The sequence below is a fragment of the Camellia sinensis genome, chromosome 2 (genome assembly GCF_055761805.1).
Source record: "Camellia sinensis isolate YWXY chromosome 2, ASM5576180v1, whole genome shotgun sequence".
NCBI classification, from domain to species: Eukaryota; Viridiplantae; Streptophyta; class Magnoliopsida; order Ericales; family Theaceae; genus Camellia; species Camellia sinensis.
Genome location: NC_138962.1, coordinates 208,349,491 through 208,365,017, shown reverse-complemented (window position 1 = coordinate 208,365,017; position 15,527 = coordinate 208,349,491). Strand labels below are relative to the sequence as shown.

The window sequence follows — 15,527 nt, the reverse complement described above, 5'->3', positions numbered from 1 at the left end:
GTCGTAATACATGATCTCACATGAACTACCCTGGTCAATCAGAATCCGCTTGACGTCAAAATCCTTGACTCGGAGAGTGACAACCAGGGCATCATTATGGGGGCAGTAAATTCGTTCCAAGTCCTTATCCGAAAAGGACATGACGTTTGTTGCCTCTGTCCTCCCCTTCTTGATGGTGGGTTGGGAACTTAATACTTCCCTAAAGTGTTCAGCCTTCTTGATTGAACCTCTAAGCTCGCATACGCGCTCAGGTTCAAAAATTCCATGAATTACATTGATAATGCCTTGTGGTGGTGCGTCGTTTGGCATTCTGTTGGGTTGGTCATGATCTTGGGGGGCCGGTTGCGCTCCTCCTTCAATGTATTCGTCCAAGTGGCCTGCTGCCACCAATTCTTCTAAATGCTGTCTTAGGGGCGTGCAATTCTCAGTTCGGTGCCCCTTTTCTTTGTGGAAGGTGCACCGTGATCTGTCGTCGTAATTCTTCTGAGCTTCTCCAAGCTTGGCTGGCCACTTGACAAAAGGCTCATCCTTGATTTCGCTCAGAATCCGATATATTGGTTTTTTGAACACCGTGGTTATGGCAGTGCGAATTCTTAGCCATCTTTTGTCTGGGTCTTCTCCGTTATCTCGTCTGCCACGTCCATTTTTGTTACTTCGGTCCACCGTATTAACCTTTGCTGAGGTTTTCTTTTCTGGTACCGTGGCCGCACTTGTTTTGGCTTTGGAACGTGCGCCATCTTCTTCTACCCTGATGTGCTGATGCACTCTCTCCATCAGGGCTTCCATGGTGAGGGGTGGCGTCATGGTAATTGAATCCCTTAGTCGGTTCCCTACTGGTAGGCCTCTTTTATATTGTGCAATGGCTAGATTGGTGGGGCAGTCTCCAATCTGGTTGAATGTCTCCCAGTAGCGACTGTTGTAAGATCTGAGAGTTTCTTTCTCACCCATGTCGATGGAGAGTAGCTGGTCTATCTCCACCGGTGTTTCAGTATTTGTCCGAAACCTTGTTACGAATGCTTCTGCCAATTGGGCCCAGGAGGCTATGCTACCTTCTGGGAGCTTTTCGAACCAAGTCAAGCCCAGGTCGCCCAGACTTGATGGGAAAAGTATGCACATTAAGGCCTCGTTTCGCCTGTACACGGCCATGACTTGGCGAAAGTGGCTCAAGTGTGAATACGGGTCCGTCTTCCCTTCATATGTATTGAACTTCGGCTGAAGGAAGCCTGATGGTAGGGGAGCGTTTTCGATCGCTGGGACAAACGGCGAAGTCTGTAGCCTTGCCAATGCTTTGTCCGCTGGTTCGTAGGCCGGTTGCGGTATTGGCATTCCAACCTCGACGCTTCCATGCGTTCGAGGAGCCAACCGTTGTAGGGCCGAAATTCGGTGTGGATCCCTTGCCCTGGCATCCTCCTTGCATCGTGCTTTTTCTTCTAGCACGGTTCGTAAGTCGGATGACCTGGGTAGCTCGGTTTGTCTGGATCTGGTTTGGTGTGAATGTGAAGGCCAATACGTACTTCCTTCAGTATATGATCTTTCGGATCTCGTCCTCTCAGACCTGGAGTGACGAGTTCTTGAAGATAAGGAGTGAGTGTCGCCTGTCCTGAGGCTTCTGCTCTCTCCTTGGGAGGGCGTAGTATTCCTACTACGATTCTCTGAGTGGCGAGGGGGCGTTTTATGCTTGCGCCCCTCTCCTGTCGCCACATCTTTGGTCTTTATCTGGCGTTTTAAAGTCTCCATGTCCGCCGCCATCCTTCGAATTAGTTCATCCTGTTCCTTTACGCGATCTTCCAGGGCTTGAGGATCAATCCTCCTCCTTTGCCTGTCGGGACTTTGAGAGTGACGAGGGCTGCCATTCCGCCTTCCCCTGCCACTCCTCCTGGAATTATGTTGTTGGGGCTCCAAGTCCGCCATGGGAGGGACAGCAGGTAATCCCTCACGCCTTGCGCCCCCTTCTGGAGTTAGTCCGTCGACGGCGGACTGCGGCAAGTCTTCAATGTGTGCCATTGAATGAGAAAAGGAGAAGCTTAGTCAAGAGGTTTTTGTTCTTGTCTGTTGTTCCCACAGACGGCGCCAATTGTACGGGGAGGAAATAATTCTCCTCGTATAATCCTGTTGACCAAGTCCACGCTCCTCCGTACGACGTCGCTTTGTCACCTGAAAACACAAACGTGAGCTAGCCGGCGGGTGTGTGCCGGAAACCTCTCCGATGCCTAAGTCAGAAAACTTGTCAAATAGACAAAGCTCTAAGTTCTCAGAAAGATTGTGTTCAATTACCTCCTCCAAGGTGATGCTTGTGAGCTTTTATAAGTTTCGTATGGCACAATCCTAGTAGAACTTGTATTTCTCCATACAGAGTCCTCCTAGGATTCAATCTCTTAAGGATAATGCTTATCCTTTTACACCCTCCCCCACTGCTTAAACCAAGTGGGATGGTTTTCTTTACGGCCGAACTTCCTTTTGACCGAAGTAAACTTGGCTATACCGAGCCACAGAAGGCCGAACTATCCTTAGCTCGGTTCTCTCCTCCAACTCTTTACTTCGGCTACCCTGTTCAACCTTGATGCGCTTAGATCAAACTTCCAAGTAACAAGTTCTGACCGACCTAACCATTGTAAGTCACGACCGGACTAACTCTGAGATCGGCCTAACTGTGAGTTGCCTCCAGACCGGAGTAGTTTTACTCTTTCTTGGGCCGAAGTAACTTTGTCTTCCCAAGGCCGGAGTAGCTTTACATCCATGAGCCGAAGTAACATTTACTTCTCCCAGCCGGAGTAACATTGCTCTCTGGGCCGGAGTATCCTTTACGGCCTTCTTACTTAGTCCTTCGCGTTTTGGGCCTCAAAGCCCAACTTGCAGCTCGGCCCAATTTTTCCCAAAAATTACCCTCTCAGAGACCGATCATTATTATTCATTTCCACCTTTATTTCCACACTCTAATTGATGTTTTCATACTTTGCATTCATCTTCTTTGTTTTATTTATTTATTTTTTTTGTATTATTTTTTTTTACGCTATGCTTTTTGATGGTCACGAATATAACATCAAATAGAGTGTGAGCATAAAGTGAAAGTGAATAATAATGGTGGGTATCACACGGAGAGAATAAAGTAGTGAAAAAAAAGCATTAAGCAAGTCATGGAAGTCATAGCAATGATGCCTACTTTATATGTGCCCATTACTATTTTACAATTTCTCAGTCATTTCTCTATTTTGCATTAAAAAATTCTCAACTTCGAAAAAAAAAGATAATAATAATTGAAAATAAATACATCTGAACTCAATACGAGTGTTGAAGTTGGGTAAATAATTTCTGGTCAAGCTGGCTGGTTGATCCTTGGAAATTGTTGTCCATTCCAACAATCTTGAGGTATCAACCTGTTCAAGCTACATTGAAAAACAGTGAAATTTGTTGGAAAGATTGGTCGAAAATTAAAATTTTGAAATTGATGAAATATACCGCAAAATGCTCTCAGTTGCTATAAATTTATAAATAAAAAAAGCATATATTATATATATATATATACTTTTTTATGTAAAACCAGTAGACTACTCGTATCATGTGATTTGAGTGCAAAATTTCATAATTATCCCCTTACTTTTTTTTAAAAAAAAAATTATATTTTCTGTTATAAAAATAGGAAAAGGCTATCATAGGCACCTCATCACAAAATTTCAGAACATGACAAGATTAAAATGTTTAAAATCAGCGTAATAAAATGTTTAAAATTTTGTGATTGATATTACGAAAGTTTGTGATTTGATTACGACATTTTTTGTTGCATCAATTTGTGACGAGATCAAATATTTTGTGCTTAACATTACGAAATTTTATAATAAAACTATGTCAATTTGTGGTAACCATATGTTTTCCCTAAACAAATGAAAAATTGACTATTTTTTTTTTTTTATGAATTATTTTGAAGGATGATAAATATTTGAAGAATGTTACAAATTTTTGTAGTGAAAATTATAAATATTTGTAATAAAGATAGAGAATGATGAATATGTATAATCTTAAATTGAAAGTTACAAATGATTTTAATTAGAAAAGTTTTGACATGATATGTTGTGATATTTATTATGAAATGTTATGATTAAATTAGTCTATATTATGCCCTTTTGTTTGGTCTGATTTTCAAAATTAATTTTATGAAAAATTAAAAAAAAACAAAAAAGTAATTTATTTGGAAAGATGAAAAAAAAAACAAAAAATACATATTGTTGGACAATCCATTTCTTAAACACTTCATTTTTAAATTTATATTTTATATTTTATATTTTTTATTTTATTTTTTATTTTTTAAACACTCTAGCATTTTTTATTGTTGGACTACCTGCTAGCATTTTTTTCTTGAAATGCTTTAACATTTTTTGTTTCATTTAAGGATTTTAAAAAAAACAAAAAGACAAAAAAAAAAAAATATATATATATATATACTCTCATCTCACCTAATTTCATACTTCATTTCCGAACTCTGAAAGCAAACACACTCCCTCCACTTTCTGCTTTTTCTCACCACTTTCTTATTCGGTCTTGTTTTGTTTTTGTTTCACAAATTCTAAAGCTTTTACTGAAAAATCTGCAATCTCTTCTTGCTTTGCTTCTGATTTGGGGTTTCCCTTGCCTTCCCTTCTGCAATCGGAATCAATGGCTATCGTAGAAGTCTTTCTCGGTGCGTTCATCACTGTGCTCCTGGAGAAGATGGCCTCTGGTGAGTGGTTGAAATTTCTCCGCCACGAGGGCATTCTTACCCAGCTGAGCAATTGGATCAGCACTCTCTCCCAAATTCAAGCACTTCTCACTGACGCAGAGGATAAGCAACTGACCGATCGAGCCGTGAACCAGTGGCTGGACGATCTCCAGGATTTGGCATATGATTTGGATGATTTAGTGGACGAATTCTCCACTGAAGCTTTGCGGCGGAAGCTGATGTCAGAGCAGCCCCAGGCTAGTTCCAGCAAGGTATGGAACTCCATGCCCACTTGTTGTACCAATTTCAAGCCAACTTCTGTCATGTTTAATTTCGAAATGAGGTCCAAGATTAAGGAGATCAATACCAAATTAAGCAATATTTTTGAACAATGTTCGAAACTTAATTTGGTTAAGATTATTGGAACCACCCCTACACCTACGACTAAGACTTGGCACAGACCAGAGTCTACATCTTTAATTGATGAACCTCGCGTTTATGGCCGAGAACATGATCAGAGTAAGATAATTGAGCTGCTCGTAAGGGGGGATGAATCAAGTCATAGCAATGTTGGTGTAATTCCCATTGTGGGTATGGGTGGGATTGGCAAGACCACCCTTGCTCAGATGGTATACAACCATGAAACCGTGAAGCAGCATTTCGATTTGAAAGCATGGGCTTGTGTGTCAGATGAGTTTGATATTCTGAGAATAACAAAAGCTATTTATGATTCAGTCACTTCCCAAACATGTAGTTTTAATAACTTGGATCAAGCTCAAGTTAAACTGCAGAAGGTTTTGGCTGGAAGGAAGTTCTTAATTGTTTTAGACGATGTCTGGAACAATAAATACAGTGACTGGAATGTTTTGAAGAAACCTTTCAGTGATGGAGCCCAAGGGAGTAAAGTTGTGGTGACAACACGTAACAGAGATGTTGCAAGAATGATGGGAGCTGTTGAACTTCATGACATTGAGGTCCTATCAGATGAAGATTGTTGGTCGCTGTTTGAACAACATGCCTTTGTGAATCCAAGTATTGATGCAAATCCAAATTTGGTATCAATTGGTAAGAAAGTTGTGGAGAAATGTGGAGGTTTGCCTCTGGCTGCTAAGACACTTGGTGGCCTTTTACGTTGCAAAGAACGAGATGAGGAATGGGTTAATGTATTGCATAGTGAAATATGGGATTTACCACATCAAGAAAGTGATATCCTACCTGCTTTGAGATTGAGCTACAATCATCTCCCTTTGCATTTGAAGCAGTGCTTTGCATATTGCTCAATAATACCCAGCTACTATGAATTTGAGGAAGAGGAGCTAGTCTTGTTGTGGATGGCGGAGGGCTTTGTTCAACAAAGAGAGAAGCAAATGGAAGATGTAGGAGGTGAGTACTTTCGGGAATTGTTGTCAAGGTCTTTTTTCCAACTATCAAGTACCGGTAAAAGCTCTAAATTTGTGATGCATGACCTCATCAATGATTTGGCTCAAGTAGTTGCAAGAGATACTTGTTTTAGATTGGAGGATAGATTGGAATGTCAGGAGCAGTGCAAAAACATAAAGAAAGCTCGACATTCATCTTACATGCGGGAGAGATGGGAGGGTACGAAAAAATTTGAGATCTTTGACAAAGCCATGCATTTACGGACCTTCTTACCATTTAACTCACCATATGGCCTGAATTGTTATTTGGAAAGTAATGTTCCTCTTAATCTATTGCCGAAGCTAAAACGCTTGAGGGTGCTCGATATGAGTAGATATGACATCACAGAAGTTCCAAATTCAGTTGGACATTTGAAACATCTACGGTATCTTAACCTATCCTACACCTACATTGAAGAATTACCTGAATCACTAGGCTCTCTTTACAATCTACAAACATTGATGTTAAGAGAATGCACAAAACTGAAAAAGTTGCCAGCAGACTTGGGAAACCTAATTGACCTACGGCATCTCGATACTACAAATGCACATTCCTTAGAAGAAATGCCACTTGGAATCGGTAAGTTGGCTAATCTTCAGACATTGTCCAATTTTATTGTTACTAAAAATAATGGGCATCGATTAAGAGAGTTGGGGAATTTAATTTATCTGCGGGGGAAGCTTTGCCTATTTGGGTTACAGAATGTGGTGGTTGCATTACATGCAAGGGAAGCAAATTTAAATGATAAGAAGGGGTTAGATGTGTTATCAATGGAATGGAGTGTGAACTCAGATGATTCACGAGATGTAGGAGTTGAAACAGAAGTGCTCGACATGCTACAACCTCACAAGAATTTAAAAGAGCTCCATATCAAAGGCTACCTTGGTACAGGATTTCCAACCTGGATAGGAGATCCTCTGTTCTCCACTATGGCTAACCTAAGTTTAGACAATTGTGGAAATTGTGCATTCTTGCCACCACTCGGACAACTACCCTCCCTTAAAAAGCTTTATATTGAAGGAATGAGTGCACTAAAAGATGTCGGTCGTGAGTTTTATGGGCAGGGTGGTGCCAAACCTTTTCCAGTACTGGAGACTTTAAGCTTTAAGGATATGCCAGAATGGGAGTATTGGTATAGTTTTGAAGATGATAAGGAAGTTCAACCATTTACACATGTTAGTGAGCTCTCCATAAAAAATTGTCCTAAACTTCTCAAAATGTTGCCCAGTGATCTACCTTGTTTGAATAATCTAGATATTACGGGATGCCCACAATTCCTAGTTGAAGTTTCCAGCCCTATCCTCCCATCACTCACCTCCGTGGCTATGAATGACGTTCCTCTAACAAGCCTTCAAGCGGTCCTTGAGATGAGGAGCATGGTTGATGATGAAATGATATCAGCAAATGCAAAGTCTAAGCATCTGAGTTCAATAACTTCCTTGAGCATTGGGATGATTGAGGAACTCGAGTTCTTGCCGAAATGGGTTACTCATGGGCTGATGGAACTCGAAGCATTGAAGATTACTGGCTGTGAAGAACTCAAGACACTGTGGAGGAATGAGGTGAGAGTGCAGCATAGTCTCCCTGCATTTCGAAGTTTGGAAATTCAAGGCTGCCCCCAGCTTGTTTCATTGTTTGAAGAAGATGAGGATGAAGAAAAGGAAGGCCAACATCAGCAGCAGCAGCAACAAGAGGGACTCCCTTGCATAGTGAGGCTTGAGCATCTAAGAATATATAATTGTGAAAAGCTGGAGAAACTGCCACGGATGCTACATACGTTCAATTTTCTTCGAGAGTTGCATGTCAGTAATTGTCCAAGTCTCAGCTCTTTTCTGGAGACAAGTTTTCCATGCACGCTGAAAACACTCGAAATATATGATTGTGAGGCTCTGCAATCCTTATTCGGGTGGATAATGCAGATTAATGACAACAATCTTGAAGTATTAGAGGTTCATAATTGTCCGTCCCTTAGGTGCTTGATATCGTGCAGAGGTGGGAGGCTACCACCCACACTCAAAGAGCTTCGGATTTTGAAGTGTGAAAAGTTGGAGGCACTGCTAGTAGAGGAGGGGATGGAAAGTAACTGTCCATCTCTTGAGTGTGTTTCGATCAGTGATTGTGATAGTCTCAAATACTTGCCAGATGCCCTTCCTAATAATAATAATAATAATAATAATAATCTCGTTGTATTGGATGTATTTGGGTGTGAGAATTTGGAGTCCATTCCGGAAGGATGGTTCCACTCTGCAACAAATCTGAGAAAATTGGAAATCAGGGGATGCAAAAAACTAAAGGCCCTACCAGTTTTGCCACACGGATTGCAGACCATCAACTACCTCACTTCTCTTGAAGAGTTGTGGATGAATATTTCACATTGGAACAACAACTTCAAGAAGATTGGTTTGCACAGTTTATCCTCTCTTACATCACTAGTGATTGAAGGCCCAATTAGTGTGGCAGAGGATGAAGAAGAAGAAGAAGAAGAAGATGTAGCGGGGTCCAGCTTTCCCATAGATGGGATGTTGCTTCCCACCTCTCTGCTCAAGCTTACCATCGAGGAATTCCCAAATCTGGAGAAGCTATCTTCTAAGTTGTTTCAAAACCTCGCCTCTCTTGAATATCTTGAAATCAGGGGTTGCCCTAGGCTCAAATCTTTACCAGTGAAAAGGCTGCCTCCCTTACTTGAGAAATTGTCAATCTGGGGATGTCCGAGACTGACAGGGAAGTGTGAAAAGTGGAAAGGCAAATATTGGCCCCACTTAGCTCACATTCCTCAAGTCTACGTGCGTTGATGTTGATAATGATGATGAGTTCTACACCCTGTGGAGATTCCCACTGCGATGCAAGCAGTCAAATTGCCAGGTACCCCATATCACAATATAAATATTTCGTTCAAAAAAAAAAATACATAAATATTCCTTTTTTTTATTTGGTCACTTTCTCACTTTTATCCTTTAATTTGTTTTTTTCTCATTTTGAATCTTCATATTTCAAGTTTTTCTCACTTTATCCTTAAAATTAATTTCTGTTAAAAATTTGTCCTTTAAGTTTGTTTTTTTTTCTCAGTTTGGATATTCATATTTCAAGTTCTTCCTATTTTACTCTTAAAATTAATTTATGTTCAAAATTAGTCAAATTAGTTTTTGATTTTTGAAAAGGACAAAAAATTAAAAACTCAACCAAACATGTTTTTATTTTGTTGTTGGAGGTAATAATATTTAGGATAAATTATAATTTGCCCCCTTTATGTTTGGCCATTTTCTCACTTTGACTTTTAATTTATTTATTTATTTTTTAAGTTTGACACTTCATGTTTCAAGTTTTTGCCACTTTACTCCTAAATCTAACTTCTATTCAAAATTAGACAAAAAATTTCACAATAACTATCACATAACATAAAAAAAATAAAATAAACATTTAAAAATATTTTCAGATTTTAAAAAAATATTTTAAAAAATAAATAAATAGAAAACCATATGAAAAACAATAATTGTTTTTTATTTTTTTACTTTTACAGATTTTAAAAAACTCAACAAAATAGTCTAATTGATAGTAAAGATTTTCAACATTGCTAATTTTTAATGTCTCTTTGCTTATTGATTTTCAACAATTTTTTCTGATGAAGGATGGCTATGCATGACAGTGTATTTAAGGGTTCCTTATGAGGCTTTATTTCTCCGTTTCTGGCTCTTCCTGTGCTTAATGTAAGTATTATCAAATCCAACTTTGTTTCTAAAATAATATCTCTTTCTTTTTATTTTGTAAAATTGCTTCTCCACCTATGAAATCAAACTCTTTCAATAGAACCATCTGTGAAGTTTTTAAATTTCATTTATTAGCTAAACTTTTCGTTGAATAATTTTTGCAATTAGCATTTTGTTGATTGGAGGGTGTGAAATTGGTTCTACTTCAAATACATCAATATTAGAAAATTATGAATTACATTTATGCTGTGTTTGGTTGGGAGATTTAAAAAGAGATTTGGAAAGGGAAAGAGAAAAAAGAGGTGAAATGAGAATAAATTTACTTACATTTCACCTAGTTTTATACACCTTTTCGCTTTCCATTTTCAAATCCCTTCCCAAATCCCCTAACCAAACACAACATTAATGTTTTGGGCATCATATATATATATATATATATATATACATTCAAGAGCAATTATATCAGATCAAAGCAATCCATACTAAGCTTTAAGTCCCATCAAATGGGGTTGGCTACATGGATCCTTCTTTTTCATTCATTTAAAGTAGGATTCATGTCCATAAGGGATCAGAGTTGATTTTTTTACATGTTGGCTGTCGGTTACCAGATACACAACCCTCCTCCTTTGCCCTGGCCTGGGATCGGCAGAGTTGATAATCAATCCTAGCAGAGTTATTCAAGGGCAATTATGTATTAGATAATTATTCAGTTATCTCAAAGCATCAAATGACATTGTTCATGTGATGCTCTAAAACAATGATATAACAAAAAACTTTATGGGTGGGATAATACTAACCTATCTTTATTAAGTCGTGATAAGGGATGACCCACTAGTACCACATAAATAATATGTAATATGAGGCCACCTAAAAAATTTTCCCAGTACATCACCCACATAGAGAAAACTAGTGCTGCACAAAGTCCCAAAAAACTTGAGAATCAAACCAACCCGACTTCTATGTGGTTGGGTTGCTTCGGTTTTTTTTTTTTTTATTACTTTGGTTTAGTTTTGCATGGACCAATAGGATTGATTCAACTTTTGATTTAGGACTTGACTAAATTAAACCAACCCAAGACCCAAACTTAGTTATAAATATATATTACATAAATCATTTATGTTGAGTTGTCGTCGTATTACTATTGAAAAATAAATACCAACGTAGACATTGATACACCTGATCTTGCCATATAAGAAAAAAATTATAACAAATCATTCTCATTCTTTAATTTCTGCTTTTGTATACTTGTATTTGAATAATATGAATGATTGTTTATAATTGTTAGCTTCTTTTTTAATTTGAAACGTTGTGTTTTGGTTTGTGTTGTATGTTAGAATGTTGAAGATGCTATGCTGGAGCTTCCTGGGAGTATTGAAGTCAAAATAATGGATAATTGTTTATGATTGTTGGCTTGTATTAAAATTTGAAGCAATATTTATTTTAGTTTCTATGTTATGCGAGTATTGTAAGTTTTGGTTTGTTTTTATGAGTTAAAACAATGGATAATTGTTTACGGTTTTTGAAACACTTTTTTTTATGATTGTTATGTAAGTTAAAACATTGGATAATTGTTTATGATTGTTGTTTGATTTGTATAAAAATTTAGTGTTTATTATTGATTGTTTATGTCAACATTTTTTTCCCCTCTCATCTATGCTTTTCATCTATTGATCTATGAACTAACTCTTCCTTCCAAACAGCAGGTATATATCACTGTGAAACAACGATTTTTAGCATTGTTGGCATTTATTTGTCTAAATCTCAAGAAATTTTGGAGGAAATATCATCTTGTCCCCCAAACTCTCACTCGTTTTTCAATTTGACCCCTAAATTTCGATTAATATCAATTTTACACCCAAACTTCTGAAATTTTGATCAATTTGGTCCTTGCCGTCACATTCCATCTATAATTGGACAAAATGTGTTGACGTGGCATCGAAGTTCATTAGAAATTTCATTTTATCCCCCAAATTAAAAATCAATTTGCCTCCCAAACTATACCTTAAAAATCAATTTATTCCTCACGTCAATACATTCCGTCCAATTGTAGACAGAATGTGATGACAAGGGCTAAATTGATCAAAATTTTAAAAATTTAGGTGTAAAATTGATATTAATCGAAGCCTGGAGATCAAATTAAAAAAACATGTAAAAATTTGGGAGGTGAAATGATATTTTCTCGAAATTTAGGCTACTGATTAGCTCTAGCTACTTTAATTTATGTTGTGTTGATAACACAAAATCTTATCATTAAATCACTTTCATTCATTATGAAAGAAACCACAATGATTATAATCAAATATCACTTAAGGCATAATTAAAAATACTTTCAGTCATAATTAAAATAACAATTACAATGGTGAGTTTAGAATATAAAGAAATAATTGTTCCATGGAGAGACTAAGGTGGGCTTGGCAATAATTTTTAGTGTTGCTCTTTTGCTTTTTCTTAAAATATAAAACAAAATTGATGTGATTTTTCTTCACTTTACCTTTTTGTGATATAAGCTATGTGTACATAATCTTTCCATCATTTGAAAATAATTACTCAATTCTTTGTAATTTATGAATTAAAATGCACTACATTTTTCGTCCAAAGTAGCACTAGTGCATTACACACGTTTATATTTGTAACTGACAGAGATTTACGTGTATATAATCTATACCACTGGGGTAAAGTGGAGAGTATAGCTCAAAGAATTAAGGGAAAGGTACTTAATTTGTAAGTGTCGCTAACAAAAGTAGTGGTGATTTTTTTTTCTCAACAAAGAAAAGATTTATTGATGAAAAGTGAAAGGATACAGAGGATCAGATAAACAGTTAAGAAGGATGTAAACCGACTTTAAACTTACAAAATCTAACCCTGCAAGTATGTTGGCCACGAGCCAACCCAAACAAACAAAAAGAAAACAAAGGGGTCCAATACTACAACCCAAAAACAGAGCCACATAACAGAGTAAAAACAGCTATCCTTTCCTCTTCAAATTCTTCAATTTCAATCGATTCACCCATTCAATTCTATACATGAAGCCTTCCACAGAAAAAAGGCACCCTCCAGTCTTCGCCTTCACCCAAAACGCTGTTGTGAACTTGATTTTTGCGATAAGCTCCACCCTTCTAACAAGAAGCCCTCTAATGTTGTGTTTGGTTGGGAGATTTGGGGAGGGATTTGGAAAGGGAAAGGGAAAAGGTATGTGAAACTATGTGAAATATAGGCATAATTTATTCACATTTCACCTATCTTTTCCATTTCCCTTTCCAAATCCCTCTCCAAATCCCCCAACCAAACACAGCATAAATATCATATAATTCCTTGAAATCCATAATGTCCACATGCAAGTACAACTACAATGAAGTCAAGAAAAAAAATTAAAAATTAGTACACCATGTGGATTTTGACAAAAGAACCAAACTTGATAACCGTCCTATCTAGGGATGGCAATTTGAACCCGGCCCGACGGGAACCCGATCCCCCGACCCCGATGAGAATGGTTTTTTCCCGAAAAATACCCCCGTGGGGGCGGGGATGGTATTCAAAATTAAAACCCCGATCAGTTTCGGGCCGGGGACGGTGATCAGTGTTCAAGCCCCGTCCCGTCCCCGTCCCCGGCCCCGAATTTTCCCCGAAGCAAAATTACCATTTTACTCTATATATATATATATATATATATATAAATCAACTTTTTTACTTCACTCACACAAAACCTCACTGAGTAAGCGTGCAGCCTCACACTCACTCATACTCATCTGCCTCTCATCTGTCTCTCTCTCTCCCTCTCTTTAAAACCGTCGGTCGATCTCCATCTCCCACCGCCGATCTCCACCCTCCCTACGACTCTCTCTCTTCTCCCTTACAAACCCACTTCTCTCTCTCTCTCTCTCTCTCTCTCTCTCTCTTCCCTCTACTATCTCTTCCGACGTCGTTGTCCAACGTCGACTCGATCCTCCGATCTGAGACTGAGATCCGCCGTCGTCCCTCGCTAGATCTTCGCCGTTGCAAATTAACTCCAGGGATTACAGATCGATTGAGCATGGTGCAGATTTACCAGATCTAGTTTCTCTCTCTCTCTCTCTCTCCCTCCTCCCCTCTGATCTGTGTCTTATGTTATCATTTTATTTTTGTTTTGTGTGTAGTTGATCTGTTAATGTTGAAATGGTTAATGATTTGTTGTTGATCTGTTAAAGAGATCTGTGTTAATGATCTATGTTGTTGTTGATCTATTTGATGATATTGATGGTTTTGTTCTTCTCTCAATAGGGATGATCTATGGTTTATACAATAGATTGAAAATGATCTGTTTTGAAGAGATCTGTTTTGATTTATTTGATGATCTATGGTTTTAATCTATTTGATGATAGATCAATATCAGTTGATCTATACCATAGATTGAAATTTTTAATGATGATGATGATGATAGATTACTGAATACAACAGATTGAAATTATTTTTGTTGTTTTTGTGTTAAAAAAAAAATAAAAATGAACAGGTCGGGGATTTTCGGGGTCGGGAAAACCTGATCCCCGATCGGGGGCGGGGCCGGGGGGGTTGATGGGGTCCCCGTCGGGGATCGGGGCCGGGGACGGGAAATTTCTCACTATCGGGGATCGGGGACGGAGAGTGTGGTCCCCAGCCCCGCCCCGCTCCGTTGCCATTTCTAGTCCTATCCTTGCTCAATTCTACAAATAATATGATGGCAAGAGCAAAATTTCTGTGATAACTTTCTTGCATGAAACAGATGGAAAATTCAAGTGGTCCCAAAACTACTCTTGAAATGAAGGATTTTATTTTGCATCAAATTCATCACTGTCTCATCACGAGTAGTTACTCTTTTAATTTTGTTGCTTTGAAGTCAGAAAAATTAATTGAATTTTATCGAGCAATACTGACAATGACCAAATTGGTTTTGATTGCATTGTCTTAGTTTGATTCACCTCCAGCTATAGCTTCATTATTTTCCAATTTCTAACCATAGTGATATATAAAAATTAAAATTAAAAAAAAAAAAATTCTACTCAACAAATATAGCACTCAGCAACTTTGATTTCTACTTTGAACCATCAACTGAATGGAGTACTCAAATATATTAAACAATGGTTCTCAATAAACTATACTCAAACTTTATACTTACTTCTAGCGAGACAATCCAAGTAAATTGACAATTAAAAAAAAACACACACATAGATTGTCAAAACAAGAGTATTTATGGAATTTCATATAGTTAATCCAATGATAGAATGACAAAACAAAGATGAATTCTTACTAATTCGGTGGTCATCAAACAAACACAATTTTTCTTAGTCCTATCACTAACAACCCCCACATTAACAATCCTATCCAACCTAACCCTAAAAACAAACAGGGATTTGCATGTCTTTGCCTGAATTCTGTGTGGTTTTATCTCTGTGTGCAGCACAATTAGGGTTAGGTTTTCGTTGAAGAAAATTTGAAGCTGTCTGGCCGGAAGCTTTACATTGATATCTTCTATGTTCTTTTGCTTCTTTCTTCCCTCCTTTTTTTATTTTTTATTTTTTTATTATTATTATTTTTGGGTGCACCAAAACGACTACAAAATGCACTACACTCATTGCATTGCAGAGGATCTAGACTCCATAAATCTACCTTCCCCAAGTCATAAGTTCCCACAAAACAAAGTTTAACAATGGATTTCTAAGAATATCTCCAAGGGACTCTTTAAACGAGATATGTTAGCTATT

At 37.8% G+C, this 15,527-nt stretch overlaps 1 protein-coding gene across 2 annotated transcripts; it reads left to right on the top strand.

Annotated features, from left to right (window-relative positions):
- The first annotated feature begins 4,348 nt into the window (after window positions 1-4,348).
- On the top strand, window positions 4,349-11,430 carry LOC114280060 (putative disease resistance RPP13-like protein 1). Of its 2 annotated transcripts, none has more exons than XM_082916680.1 (3): window positions 4,349-8,971; window positions 9,753-9,813; window positions 11,148-11,430. In XM_082916680.1, the coding sequence occupies exon 1, from the start codon at window positions 4,648-4,650 to the stop codon at window positions 8,899-8,901; it is 4,254 nt and encodes a 1,417-aa protein (XP_082772806.1). In that variant the 5' UTR covers window positions 4,349-4,647; the 3' UTR covers window positions 8,902-8,971; window positions 9,753-9,813; window positions 11,148-11,430. The 2 variants fall into 2 exon arrangements, with proteins under 2 accessions (XP_082772806.1, XP_082772805.1); XM_082916679.1 differs by having other exon boundaries at window positions 9,735-9,813.
- Window positions 11,431-15,527: the final 4,097 nt, after the last annotated feature.

What these genes read in the sequence shown, in the direction of transcription:
- LOC114280060 (XM_082916680.1), top strand. Translation starts at nt 4,648, where the DNA reads ATGGCTATCGTAGAAGTCTTTCTCGGTGCGTTCATCACTGTGCTCCTG.